Genomic DNA, 14,894 nt, shown 5'->3' on the forward strand with positions numbered 1-14,894 from the left:
AAAAAGTGGAGGAAATGGGATTAAAAACAGGAGAAAGAAAATGGATACTAAATAGAGGTAATGGAAATAAAACAAGTGAGACAGAAAAAAATGGATAAGACAAACACACACACTGTATCATATCCTACCCTATCCTAACCTATGCTAGCCCTCTTCCACGTGTGTCTACAATGAACTTCACTCGCAAAACTCTCTCAACAACCTCAAATTTTGCCCACATAGTTATTTACCCATTCCAGTTTGTTCTTCTCCTTGTTCTCGTTCACATTCTGAAGCCGAAACCCGTCTGCTCCAACAGGCATGGTGGTGGTGGTGGTGGTGGATGCACGAAGCTACGGTGGTGGTGGATGCACGATGCTACGGTGGTGGTGGTTTTTCTTCTATTTCTTATTTTTCGTGGTCTTTACAGCTCTTAATAGGTCCCTCTGTGCTGTTTTTCGTCCTTCACAGCCCGTAGGAGGGACAAGAAGTGACGAATGTTGTTGTTATTGTTGTTGGTGGTGGTGGTGGATGCACGGAACTTTGGTGGTGGTAGTGGAGGTAGTTTTCTTCTATTTCTTCTTTTTTGTGGTCTTTAAAGCTCTTAATAGGTCCCTCTGTGCTGTTTTTCGGCCTTCTCAGCCTGTAGGAGGGACAAAAGATGATGAGTGTTGTTTATAACAGGCTGCCTGAGTGACTGTCTCGTGCAAGGGACAGTACTGTAATGATGATAAATGAGCAGCGTTGCGACTTTGCGACTTTGCGATATGAAGTAGCAAAAAGAATGATAATGAAGTATTTAGCCAGAGAGAGAGAGAGAGAGAGAGAGAGAGAGAGAGAGAGAGAGAGAGAGAGAGAGAGTTAACCCCTTCTGTACCATGACGCGTTTCCATATTCATTCTGCTTACTATTTGGTGATTTTATACAGCTTCAGAAACTTATGTGGGGGATTAGAATAGTGAAGACTGTGACCATTAATCTTCTGACCTACATAGACTCTTCCTAAAGTCAATAAAATGGTCTAATCATACACAAATCTCAAGGTAAAACTGTGTCCCAGTACTGAAGGGGTTAAGAAACATTTAATTCACATTCAAACTTTCACACACACACACACACACACACACACACACACACACACACCTCAGAGTTCAACATCCTAACACGCCCCAGCCACGATCACCTCCACCTACCCGTTACCTTAGCGACTTCTCTGTGGTTCCGTCAGTCCCACCCATACAAAACACCAAGAGGGTCCTTGTGGGTGTAACATTGCTGATAAGGTCTGGTGAGGTGACGGTGTTTTAAGTTTGGCTATTGAGGGAGGTGTGTGTCCCCCAAAAAAAAAAAAAAAAAAGAACATTAAACATTCAAAAGACAAAAGTATCCACAGAACTTATCCTAATACACGCAAGCAACCCACAACACCATGAACTACATCCAAACACACTGAAACGACTCCATACGCACCCAAAATCTACTCAAAACACATTCAAAACACCCTTTACATACAAATAACACCACGAAGCACTTAAAACACGTTAAAATCACCTTAAAGCATCTAATGCACACTAAACGTATCAGGTGGGCTCTCTCCTTGATAACGAAAGACATGGCAACACACACACACACACACACACACACACACACACACACACACACACACACACACACACACACATATAAAATTGTCACTGGCTTCAGCTGCTTCTGACGTAGCCCAACTGGCCTGCCTGCCTGCTATCTACACCTACTATTCCGTACGTTCATCTTCCCCTCCCCTATCCTTCTAATACCTTCTCCACCCGCTTCCTCTCTCTCTCTCTCTCTCTCTCTCTCTCTCTCTGGTCATGCAGGACAGCGTTACGTCCCGCCGCCGTGCCTCCTAGGACCACTGCGCGCCGGGAGGATTTACATTATACAGCCACAAAACAAACCACGTCACAGGAAAACAGAAGCCCTCGCCTGGTGTGAGCTTACCAGGTGTTGCTACTGAAGAATTATATGGCCAGGATTGACAGTGCTGGCGTCTGTACATACACGCGCGTCTATACTGACACACACACACACACACACACACACACACACACACACACGTTCGTATGCGTCTGCCAATCTGTTAATGGATGCTTGTGCGTAAAGGAAGTGAAAATCAAATGAATAGATGAATAAATGCATAAGAAATGGAAATATAATCGGATAAAATAAAGGATAAAAATACTACTGAATGAAAAGTACGAAGAAGGAGACGAATAAAAAAAGAAAACGTTATTACATTGAGATGAATAAATAAAAGTTTGTGACTCATATTCCCTTCCTCCCTCGACAATCTCCTGGAAGAAATAGTCACGGTATAGTAACTCCCAGTGCTGTGTGTGGCTGTCACTTCCTTGTCCGTCCCAACATAGGAACACTTAGGCCAGTATTCTCTAAACTAAAGGCTTCGCTCTCACACCATCACTACTTTCCAAAGGCTTTCGTTGAAGATGTTCATGTTTTTAAGGGTACTTTTATAGTTCTGGTGATGGACTGGTAAGATTTTTCGATTATTATAAGGAGAAACTGTCTTGAAAACCCAGCTACTCGTCTCTGTGGTCTTGGAAGACTGTCGTGGTGAGATAGCAAGGCGTTTCTGAATACGGGCGTTATACAGCCATTGACATATACTACAAAAATAACAATAGTGTATAATAACGAGAAGGAACACTAGCAAGCCTTTTTGAATGGGAAACTTTACAGACACGCCTTGAATCTAATACAAACAACGTAGTGACTAGGTTTGATTGAGAGGAGGAAGAGAGGAAGGGAGAGAGGGATATGGGAGATGGCCCTTCCCTCTGTACACAAAGCCCCTTGAGAAGTAAGGCGCTGTGACGGACAACACGAGTAATCATGACCTCTCTCTCTTTCTCTCTTAGTGTGTGTGTCTGTGTGGAGGGAGAGAGAAAGAGAGAAGGGGGGCGGGATGGGAAGAGGTTCCTGCATATCATATCTAAGAACCCCCCAAAAACACGAATAGAATTTAAAAGAAGGAAAAATTAAATAAAAGACCATTTGACTCTCCTCTTTTCGTCCTCCCTTCACAAGTATGACCCTCCTTTGTCTCTCTCTTCTTTAAGCCCTTCCTGTCTTCCTTCCTTCTCCTCCTCTTCCTCCTCCTCCTCTTCACAAGCCTCAGGTCACTGCTATGGGTGAAGGAAGGAGACAGGGATCCCACCAATTTCACGGACAGATGAGTGTGGGAGAGTTGAGAGAAAGTACTGAGAGAGAGAGAGAGAGAGAGAGAGAGAGAGAGAGAGAGAGAGAGAGAGAGAGAGAGAGAGAGAGAGAGAGAGAGAGAGAGAGAGAGAGAGAGAGAGAGAGTTACACATGTGTGACTACTTATAAACACCTCGAAGATTTAATTACACACACACACACACACACACACACACACACACACACACACACACACACAGAGAGAGAAGGGCAATGTATCCTCTCTTACCATCTCTAGCGTGAGAGTGGAAGGGAACTGGCAGAAGTACTGAAGTGACACAAGGAATACTACAAGACCAACCCTCGAGAACTGCGAAGGCTTATCTGGAGAGGAGTAAAAATAACGGGTTGAGTTTGACAAAGTTGCATTTCAGAGAGATAGGAAGAGAGAGTGGTTTATAAATAGAATGGCAGGGTGTTCGGGATATACCTAGAGTGACGTCAGCAAAATTCTCAGTATCAGTAACCAAGATAGAGAGAAATAATGAGATCGACTTTGAATGTAAGACAAGAAACAGGAAGGAATTGGTTTACAGATAGAGTTGAAATAGACACACTAATTAAGTTGTTAGTGCTGAGTTAGCTGTAAAAAGAAGATTAAACTAGAAATAATGAGATCAACTTTGAATTTAATCCCTTGAATACAGGAAAACATTTTTAATTTGAGATTTGTGTACGATTAGACCATTTTATTGGCATTAGGAAGAGTCTATGGAGGTCAGAAGATTAATAACCAGAGTCTTCAGAATTTTAATCCTCCACATAAGTTTTTTGAAGCTGTATAAAATCACCAAATAGTAAGTAGAATGAATATGGAAACACGTCATGGTACTGAAGGGGTTAAGTCAAGAGATAGGAAGAAATTGGTTCAAAGAGCTGAAATAGACTCAGTAATTAGATTGTTAATGTTTAGTTAGTTGTAAATGAAGATTAGACGAATTTGTATGTGGAAATAAGTACAGGTATGTTTTGTACCGAGCCTGTTACGTGTAGACCTGATGGCTGCTTGCAGTAACCTTTGTGTTCTTGTGCTCTTAATCCCTTCAGTACCAGAACACGTTCTCATATTCATTCTGGTTGCTATTTGGTGATTTTATACAGCTTCAGAAACATATATTGAGATTAGAATAGTAAAGACTCTAGCCATTATTCTCTTGACCTCTATAGACCCTTCCTGATGCAAATAAAATGGTCTAACCTCACCCAAAAATCAAGGTAAAAAAGGCGACTCGGTATTGAAGGAATTAAAAGACTCGCATACAGACGGGATTCTCAGTTGCATCGCGATGTTTATAGTTAGCGAGCGTAGTCCCTGTGTGCTCTTGTCTACCTGCCAGGTGTGTCGGTAACCCCCTTCCTTCTAATTCTAGCAACCACCACCACTATCACAGCCGCCACCGCCGCCACCGCCGCACCTTTCCGCAGATTTAAGTTTTCTGTGTAAGGGATGAGTGTCAAAGTAACACACACACACACACACACACACACACACACACACACACACACACACACACACACACACACACACACACACACACACACACACACACACACATCAATTAGACAGGTATTGAAGGGTATAGAGAAACATATGCAAAGTTTATAGTTGTGGTCTACGATAACCAAAATAATAAGACCGTAAAAAGAAGAAAAAAGTGAAAAAAAGGAAGTGAACACGAGCTTGATCAATCATTTCAATAGACAACATAATAAAAAGAATGGATAAATAAATGGCCATGTTACAAATACACAAGTCTCGAGTCTAACTATTATGAACAGCTACGCATTGAAACACTGACGCACAAACATACACATTCTCCCTTCTGAAAACCTTACATTTTTCTGAAGGTTATTATTACTGGGCTCATCTTTAATCTCTCTCAGAAACATCACGAACAGCTACGTATTAAAAAAAAGCTAACACAAACATATATACATCTTTTTTATACGTTAAATTTTTGTTGGAGAAGTTATTACTAGGTTCACGTGTGTGTGTGTGTGTGTGTGTGTGTATGTGTGTGTGTGTGCATGTGTGTGTGTTTCTTTCCCCGTTTTTCTTTTCGTCCAATGAAAATATGCACAAGAAGACCAAACAAGGGCGGCGGGTTGCTCTCCTCGGTGCAGCTGGGCCACGAAAACCCCCTCGCAGGAATGAACAAGTCAACAAACACCAGAAAGATGTAACTGGGTGCCTCTTTATCCTCTTCATCCTCCTCCTTCAACTCTTAATTTTCCTTCTTACTCTCCTCCTAATTCATGTTTTTAGTATTCAACTTCATGCTTTCTCTTCCTCCTCCTTCTACTTATCTTCCTCTTCTCTTATTTTTCTTCGTTTCTTCTTTGCTTGCTCTTTAAACTCCTCCTCTTCTAATATCTTCTTGATAATTTGCTTTTAATTCTCTTTTATTCTTCTTTATCTCAAGCTATTCACTCAATCAGCCTTAGACGAACCCAAGTGATGCAGGAACATCCAATCAAAGTTAAACAGACTCATCTCCTTCACTGCTGGTCACTCTTCGCTGCCACGTTCAATCACCCGCTGGCCAAATGTTCCTGAGTCAATAAATGATGAGATGTTCAAACAAGACCAAACAGTGTAGGCTCTCATACCCGCCGTGCTGTCCGCCGCCACTCGCTTCGGCCTGCTGTATGTCTCTTATCATGCCCCTCTCTCTCTTTTGCAACGCAACTATTGTTAATCTGACTCTATAACCGTATAAATAATCTTAAAAACACGTGTCACTTCATCTATATTGACCGCAGGAGTGTTGTTAGAACTATGGGTAAAATTAACTAGTTGTGAGTTGTCATTATACCTTTTTTACCTTTTTTTGACAAGTAATGATAAGCAGGAACAAACCGTCACGCATTCCTGGTTTGTTTGATTACTCCAGTCTACGTTGACTATTGGTAAGAGGGAGGGAGACCAGCACATCACAGTAATAGATCCTGCACTCTCCAGCCAACAGCAGCAGCAGCAGTAACCGGTACAAAGGGCATTGAGTCCCGGTAGTGTGTGGTGTGGGTGAGGTGTGTACTCTGTGCAGTGTATGAGGCGACTCAGTAATGTGTGTTTGGGGTCGCGCTGAGTAAGGGAAGGTAGACCAGGTAGCATGTGAAGATCCTGTCACATGCACTGTCCAATTTTGTTACTACCACCACCACCACTACTACCATTATAGTCTGTCTACTCTAAAGTGGCTCCTGGGTCTGGGTTTGAATGGTGGCCCAGGGATTGCGTGGTTGTCATATCTTGAGGAAAACAGTGAGCTATCCTTGTAATAAGTGCCTTGATCAACAGAAAACAAGTATTATTCACATCAAATCAATTACGTTATCAATAAGCTACAATATGTTTGAAATCCAGGAGTCATTTTAGAGTAGAAAGACTATACTACTGCTATAACTCAGAGCTTGTCATCTTTCCCACACAACTCTACTGGTAAACATCCTGAAACACTTCCGCGCTGCACCTCCACTGCTTTGAAAAGCCTCTAATTGTAGTGACTTGGAGTTTATAAGCGTGTTTTTAGTTCTAGTGACAGATTAACAAGATTTCTACATTATTCACATGATAAACGCTCTTGAAAATGCGGTTACTCGTCTCTATGGCCTTGGAAAATAGTCTTGGTGAGAAAGAAAGAGAGAGAGAAAGCGTTTCTGAATACGGCACTAATACACATGATCTCACTGCCTTGGCTGACCCGCACTTCCCACTCATGACCCCTCCAGGCCTTAAGACGCGGCCCACACTGTGTCTGTCTGTCTGTCTGTCGAACTGGTTGACTGCACGCTCCTTCCCCCATCACTAGTTGCCACTGCGCATCAACACAAAGGAACACGAAGGAAGAACAACCACCAGCTAACGTTTAGGTTCTTGCGAGGTGTGTGATAAGTAATTTGACGAGACCAAGGCCTGTATTCTGAAACGCTTTGCTCTCTCACCATCACTATTTTCCAAAGGTTCTAGTTTGAGATCTCGTGTTTTCAAAGGTATTTTTATGGTTCTTGTGATGGATTGGCAAGACTGGCAAGTAAATTAAAAGGAAAAACTCTCGAAAAATTGGGTAGTTGTCTCTTGTGGCCTTGGAAAATTGTCATGGTGGGAGAGCAAGGCATATCTGAATAGGGGCGCTAAGCTAGCCTAACCAAACCTACAAACTCTTATCTTCAGTAACAAAGAGAGAAAAGTAATATAACCCTGGCTTTTATTTTTTTTTCATAAACTACACTATCTAATCTGGAATAAGAAAGTAATCTAATGAGACTACTGGGGAGGTTTGGCAGGCAGGCTGGTGGCTGGTCACTCAACACCGTGGCATAAGGTAACCGAGGACGAGTGTGCGGGATCAAGATAAGCGCCACTTTCTGAAACACTTCCACGCTGCACCTCTAGTACTACTTTCAAAAGGCTCTGCAAGTTGAAGGTATACGTGTTATTTAAGGCTGATTTTTGGTTCAAGTGACAGAGGAACAAGATTTCTACATTATCAATAGGAAAAACACTCGTGGGAACCCAGCTATAGTCATCTCTGTCATCTTGGAAAACAGTCGTGGTGAGAGGGAGAGAGAGCGAGCAAAGCGTTTCTGCATACCGCTTATATCAATTTACACAGGTTTTTAAGGATGTTTTCATGTTCCTAGTGACAAATTAACAAGATTTCTTCATATCTGACTAGGAAAATACTCTTGAAAACCTGGCTTATCACGTCTGTGGTCTTGGAAAACAGTCGTGGTGAGAAAGAGAGAGCAAAATGTCTCTGAATACTGGCTTATAACAATATACACAGGATTTTAAAAATGTTTTCATGTAACTAGTGACAAATTAACTAGATTCCTATATATCTGACTAGGAAAATACTCTTGAAAACCTGGCTGATCGCCTCTGTGGTGAGAAAGAGAGAGCAAAGCGTTTCAGAATATCGGCTTATAACAATATCAACAGGTTTTTAGGGATTTCTTTCTGTTCCTAGTGACACATTAACAAGATTCCTACATATCTGACTAGGATAATACTCTTGAAAACCTGGCTGATCGCGTCTGTGGTCTTGGGAAACAGTCGTGGTGAGAGAGCAAAGCGTTTCTGAACACGGGTCAAAGATCTACACGCCACCGGTCACTCAACACCGCGGGCTGAGGTAACCGAGGCTGAGCGGGTGGAATCGAGATGAGAAGGACGGCTGAACAGGACACCGCACAAGACGAAGGCCTCTCTCCATCCCTCCCTTCCACCACTTCCCGAACAAAACGGTGCCGTCCCACCCTTCACATGCTCCCTGGCTGACTCATCACCTGGAGACTCATGTAACAGCGTGATCTCACCCACTATGCCTTCGGGACGTGAGCCTCTCCGCACACACACACACACACACTCACTTAAGTCCAATTGAAGGAGTATGTAATTTGGAACCGTATTCTGAAACAACCCCGACCTCAGTTCGAGTATTTTCAAAAGGCTGCACTAATTGAAGTGACAGAGAGAGAGAGAGAGAGAGAGAGAGAGAGAGAGAGAGAGAGAGAGAGAGAGAGAGAGAGAGAGAGTGTGCGCAGGTGTTATGGTAATCAACGGTTATACTGCCTGCCTAATGAATTCTCCGTCCACAGGTGTGTTGGGATTGCACTAATGCAGTTTTCTTTTTATTCATATCATGTTTCTCCTTCCCTTTAGCTTCCAAGTTGACCTAAAAGTGATCTAAGAAATGAAACGTAATTTAGATTTTGTAGCATCACAGCAATGCGCTTTTCCGAAACGTCTAAATGTATAGTTTTTAGAAAGATTTTACGTGTTTCTTTTTCTTTTTCAAACTTTTAGTACCTACACCTTTTTTTTTAATGCCACGTCAAGGGATTCCGGTGAAGATTTTGTATGCTAAAAATAACCAAGGGCCGAGTGACTGAGGAAAACCCGAGTGCATTACAGTGTCATCTGGCAGTTAACTCCCGGAGACTCCTACACGTCTCAACGCCTCGCTCGTAACGTCCTTCAGCCTCCCAGGACAGCAAGCAACACGGACCGCCTCTGCTCGAACAGATAGACGCCTGTAAGTGATATGAAGGATACAATACGTGTGATGCAAGCAAATTTCTCAACTAGATCTTTAAACCCCTTCAGTACTAAGACGCATTTTTACCTTGAGATTTGTGTACGAGTAGACCATTTTTATTGACATTAGGAAGGATCTATGGAGGTTAGAAGATTAATAGCCGGAGTTTTCACTATTCTAATCTCCACATAAGTTTCTGAAGCTGTATAAAGTTACCAAATAGTAAGCAGAATGAATGCGGAAACACGTCTTGCTACTGAAATGGTTAAGTGGTACAGGGGGACATAAGAACAAGCAAGTTTTTAAGGACCATTACTCAGGATACGATGAGAACGATATGGGTTCCAGCACGAAATAGACTTAAAGGAATTGGTTTTCAAATAGAGTGATAGATGGATTGAATAGACTTTAAGGTTCTTAGTGTTGAATCATTAAGGACTCGATAGACACACTTATGAATGAGGGTGATAGTGGAAATTGAATATGAGTGTTTCGTATAGGGACTGCCACATGTAGGTCTGATGGCTTATTGCACTAACCTTTATGTTCTAGTGTTCTTTCTTTAGGTTCTTAGTGTTGAATCATTAAGGAGCTTTAAATGAAGGTTATAAAACTTATAAATGAGGGTGATAGTGGAAATTGAATAAGAGTGTTTCGTACAGGGTAGGCTTCTTGCACTAACCCGCTCTCTTCATCTTTTCTGCAACACTCATGGATACTTTTACCAGTGCTGACATAGAATCCTCGTCCAATTGTCACTAGAAACATGTACTTTGAAAAATGAAATTCCACTTATACCAGCTAACAAAGCGGTTCAAACACCTTTCAAACCTTTTCCTTCCCTCACCACCCCAGATGTTCTCCCTCCAGTGCAAGATAAGGAATTAATCCCCGCCTCACACTGAAATTATATAACTAGAATAAATACACGATGCATTAGAGCTTTTTGGGGTATGCTTTCATTACATATACCCGCTGATATTGCAGTTCACACACCTCTCGACCCTCGCCTTCCCTCACCACCCGCGTTGTTCTCACCCAAGTAGAAGATAAGAACTTAATCCCCGTCTTACAGTGGCCCCGTAAAGCCACGCCACTGCACACACACACACACACACACACACACACACACACACCGCAGGGAAAGAAGCACAGATAACACAAGGCCAACGACCCCTTGATCGGGATTAATGCCTGCGGGTGTCGGGACGCGGATCACGTGCAATTTTACACCTGTCCTCACTCTGGCGGAATCGAGGTCGTACAGCCGCTGCTTCGCTAATGCAGGGCCGGGGCGCTGCACGGGAGTGGGGGGTGGGAAAGTAAGGGTAGGGAATGGGAGGGAAAGGGACGGAATACGAGGAAAACCAGGACCTAAATACTTCCGGTGGTGGGCTTCCTTGCAGTGAGGCGTGAAGGCTGTCCGCTGCCGCCGCCGTTATACAGTTTCTGTGACGCACTTCAACTACTCTCTAAAGGTTCTGATGTGACGCGGGTTTTCAAGGATATTTTTTTATGGTTGTAGTGATTGATTAACAAGATTTATGTATTACCAACAGGAAAAGTACTCTTGAGAACCAGGTTAATCATCTCTGCGGCCTTGAAAAAAAAGTCGTAGTGAGGGAAAGAGCAAAGCATTTTAGAATATGGGTTTAATACACGTGACAGGGGTTTTTAACGGTGTTTTCATGGTGGTAGTGACAGCTTAACAAGATTTCTACATTACCAATAGGAGAAACACTCTTGAGAACCCCGCTAGTCAGTTCTGTGCTCTTGGAAAACAGTCGTGGTGAGAGAGAGGTAGAGCAGTACCTTTCAAAATATTAAGCGGTAGTCACGTGGCCAGGAGAGATAACACGGACGTCACCACAAAGAGGGATTTGCAGAGTTCATAACACACAAGAAAAAAATGATAACAAGGGGCCAATGTCCCTTAATCAGTAATGGTAACCGATGAAGGGGGGAGGGGAGAGAGACGCGCAGTTTATAATTTAAGTTTTGATATTCTTTTTCTAATTACAACGTTCCTTAAATTGCAGTGATAATATACTTAGGAAGGACTTTCAATCTGACTTTTCAACCTGACTCCTCAATGAACAAGAACAGTAACACAAGAAGCATGAGAGAGGCAAAGTGTAGTAATAATGCAAGTGTTGTGTGAATGCACGTCTGCCCGCCCGCCCGCCCGCCCGCCCGCCCGCCTGCTTCACCTCACTACCTCATGTTTATGTTCTTACGCTCCTCCTCTCACAGCTTACCTCCAGCTTAGCAACTACTGGTGATAGTGGTGGTGGCTTTGTAAAGACTAATATTGCTGTTCTGTTATCGCGTCAGCATTACTCTTATATATCTGAGTGGAAAAAACCACGGTATTTATTCAGATTTTCTCATAATACCGTTTGTTTTTGTCAGCTCCATTCCATTTTCCAGGAGATGCAAACGAGGAGTGTGATGCGTCGATGCACGAAGGCACGTATGGTACATTCAAAGGGGTTGACTTAGAGTTACATGCGTTCTAATTGTTCTAGTGACAGATTAAGAGGATTTCTGCATTATTAACAAGAAAAGTACTCTTGAGAATCAGACAAATCTCTGTGGTCGTGGAAAATAGTAGTGGTACGAGAGATAGGTTATAATGAAATACAGGGGTTTCTATCAGTGTTTTTACGGTTCTTGTGACAAATTATCAAAATTTCTGTATCATTAACAGAAGAAATGCTCCTGACAACCCAGGTAATCAATCATCTTTGAGGCCTTTGAAAACAGCCGTAGTGAGAGAGAAATAAGAAGGCGCGAGTGAGTACAGCGTTTCAGTATACCAGCCAAAATTGATCGCTGACGGACTGACGAGTGCGGCTCGCGACGAATCACTTCCCTAGCAGCATACCGTTAAGCGCCTCTTCCTCACCACGCCGAAATGTCACCGCCCTCGCTTCGGCCGCCAATAGAGTCGCGTTTCTGCTGCCACGCATACCCTGGTTACCGCGCCTGCCAGCCTCCCCTCACCCAACACACTGCCCTCTGGCACACCTGACACGCGCCCAACACCTTGACTCGAGAGCACACAGCGAACGGGCCGGCGTGGTGTTTCTTCCGGGAGAAAATTCGGGGTTGAGCGAAACTTAGCGGGACGCGCGGAGTTATCGCTCGCAAACTATGTCGGTCGTTGACTGACACACACTTGCTGGGGGTGGGGGCGGCGGCGCGCTAAGGCGGGAACTCTCGCCCCTTGACCCGCGACTCCCGGCCGTGCCACCACCTGTTCCCAAGGCCCTGGCGAGTGGAGGCGCCGGCCATGCAGTGCCACACCGTTTGGGACACTTGGGTCACGTCGCGCCTCACTCAAACACCTGCCTGTCTCTCACCCCGGCCTGTCCCTTCCCGTATGTCTGTCTGTCTGCCTGTCTGACCGCCGCCGCCCAGTTACTATACAAGCGTCTCCCTCCGCCATAAGGCCTCTGAGGACGTTGGTCTCTCTCTCTCTCTCTCTCTCTCTCTCTCTCTCTCTCTCTCTCTCTCTCCACGCGCTGTTCCGCAGAAATAATGCAGCGGTGCCGCGACGGTATGTCCGTGCGATTAGAGAGAGAGAGAGAGAGAGAGAGAGAGAGAGAGAGAGAGAGAGAGAGAGAGAGAGAGAGAGAGAGAGATTAATGTCACTTTATGGCCTTAGTTGACCTGGGAAATGACACCGGCATGGTTCCTTAGCCCACCCACACCACCACCAACACCACCACCATCACCCCAGCTGGCATCACTACCACCATCATCGCTAGCAACACCATCACCCTATCTCCACAACCACCACCACCACCACCACCACTACTACACAACATCGTATCGTATCACACACACTACGCGACCTTCACCACCACCACCACCACCACCACTTTTTGTACTATGCTGTACCATCACTAATGTAGTTAGTAACACCACCAACACTAGAAAAACTGATGCTGCTATAATAAAAACAACAACTACTACCACTACCACTACTACTACTACTACTACTACTACTACTGCTATTACTAATACTATTACTATTACTTACTACTTCTACTACCATTACTACAACTATTACTACTACTACTACTACTATTACTATACTACTATCAATACTACTACTACTACTACTACTACTACTACTACTACTACTACTACTACTACTACTACTACTACTACTACTACTACTACTACTGCTACTACTACTACTACTACTATTACTACTACTACTACTACTATTACTTCTCTATTACTCATGAAAACAACTATTCCTCTTCCTTCCCCTCCACCTCCTTCTCCTCCTCCTCCTCCTCCTCCTCCTCCTCCTCTTCTTCTTCCTCCTTCTCCAGCATAAGCACCCCTCCTTCCCTACCACAACGCCTCCCCGCCACACCACCCATACCCCCCGTCCCTCAGATCATCCACCTCGGCCCTTCCCCTCGTCGGCTTCGCTGCTCAGAAGAAATTTCACTTGGAATCTTTCTCTCCCTTGATGAGTTTGTATGAAAAGGTATTAATTTTTCATCTCTGCTTCTCTCTTCCCTCTCTCTGCCGTATTAACATTGTGTGTGTGTGTGTGTGTGTGTGTTATTGAGTTGTCTATCCTTCTATTCAAATTGATATTAGTCTTTATACGTCTCAGTTGAAATATTAATCTATCTTTCTATCACTCTACACTCGACCCCATCTACTTATTTACATCTCTCTTCACCACCGTACGGGCATCCGGCATCACCATTACACTGCAGGAGAGCATTGGCGACAACTGTATCATGAAATGGTCGGCCCGGCATTCACCGCTATCAAAGGAGTTCAGTGTTAACATACAAGTAATGGTAATTTTGAGACGAAACAGGAGAACACGAAGTCATTCACCCAACACCGTGGGTAGCGGACGATGGCGACGACGACGACACCAGCGCCGCCATTCATTCCTGGGGAGGAAAAGTGACTAAAAAGAATGTAGCTTTAAGGTGACTGACACCGAGGTCAGGGGTGGTGGTGGTGGTGGTGGTGGTGGTGGTGGTGGTAACGGTGGTGAGAGTGGTGATAGCGGTGGTGGTGGCGGCAGCGGTGGTGGTGGTGGTGGTGGTGGTGGTGGTGGTGGTGGTAACGGTGACGACCATGACGATGTTAGTGGTGGTGATGGTGAGGGTGGTGGTGACTGCTAGGGTGGTGGAAGTGGCGGTGGTGATGATGGTGAGCTATGGTGGTGGTAGTGGTGGTGGTGGTGGTGGTGGCCGCCATGGCCTGCAGGATGCGGTGAGTATCACCACTTTGGGGGTCGGCGTCCCCTGGCCTGGCGAGTCAGCCTCTTCCCTCCCGCCGGCGGCGGCGGCAGGCCATCAGGGGCCTACGTGCGCGGCCTAGTAAGCCCCGTCGCCTGCATACTTGAGTGCCATCGAAGCGCCGCGTCACTTTGCCCAGGAGTACGTCACCCTCATGGCGGCCAGGCCAGACCGGGGCGTGCAGGGTGAGTACTGCAGGGACGCAGGGAGGGGCGCCCCCTGCCACACTGCCAGGGTGTCGTACTTAGTACGTGGTTCGCCTCTTGTCAGGGACTGTTGGCGCGTTAAGGACAGGTACACGTCCAGTGTCCTGCCCTGGTGAAGA

General features: G+C 44.7%; 1 protein-coding gene across 2 annotated transcripts in view; it reads right to left on the minus strand.

Moving 5' to 3' along the window:
- Positions 1-14,894, minus strand: part of LOC123503822 (DNA-directed RNA polymerases I and III subunit RPAC2-like) — a 33,965-nt gene that overhangs the window by 5,630 nt on the left and 13,441 nt on the right. The window contains exon 2 of one of the 2 annotated variants that reach the window (XM_045253882.1): positions 231-622. In XM_045253882.1, the coding sequence (XP_045109817.1) occupies positions 231-302 (72 nt within the window). In that variant the 5' untranslated portion in view covers positions 303-622. Of the gene's footprint in view, positions 1-230; positions 698-14,894 lie in introns of those variants that run through there. The other variant, XM_045253881.1, reaches the window with a different exon arrangement.

The sequence above is a fragment of the Portunus trituberculatus genome, chromosome 14 (assembly GCF_017591435.1).
Source record: "Portunus trituberculatus isolate SZX2019 chromosome 14, ASM1759143v1, whole genome shotgun sequence".
Lineage (NCBI taxonomy): Eukaryota > Metazoa > Arthropoda > Malacostraca > Decapoda > Portunidae > Portunus > Portunus trituberculatus.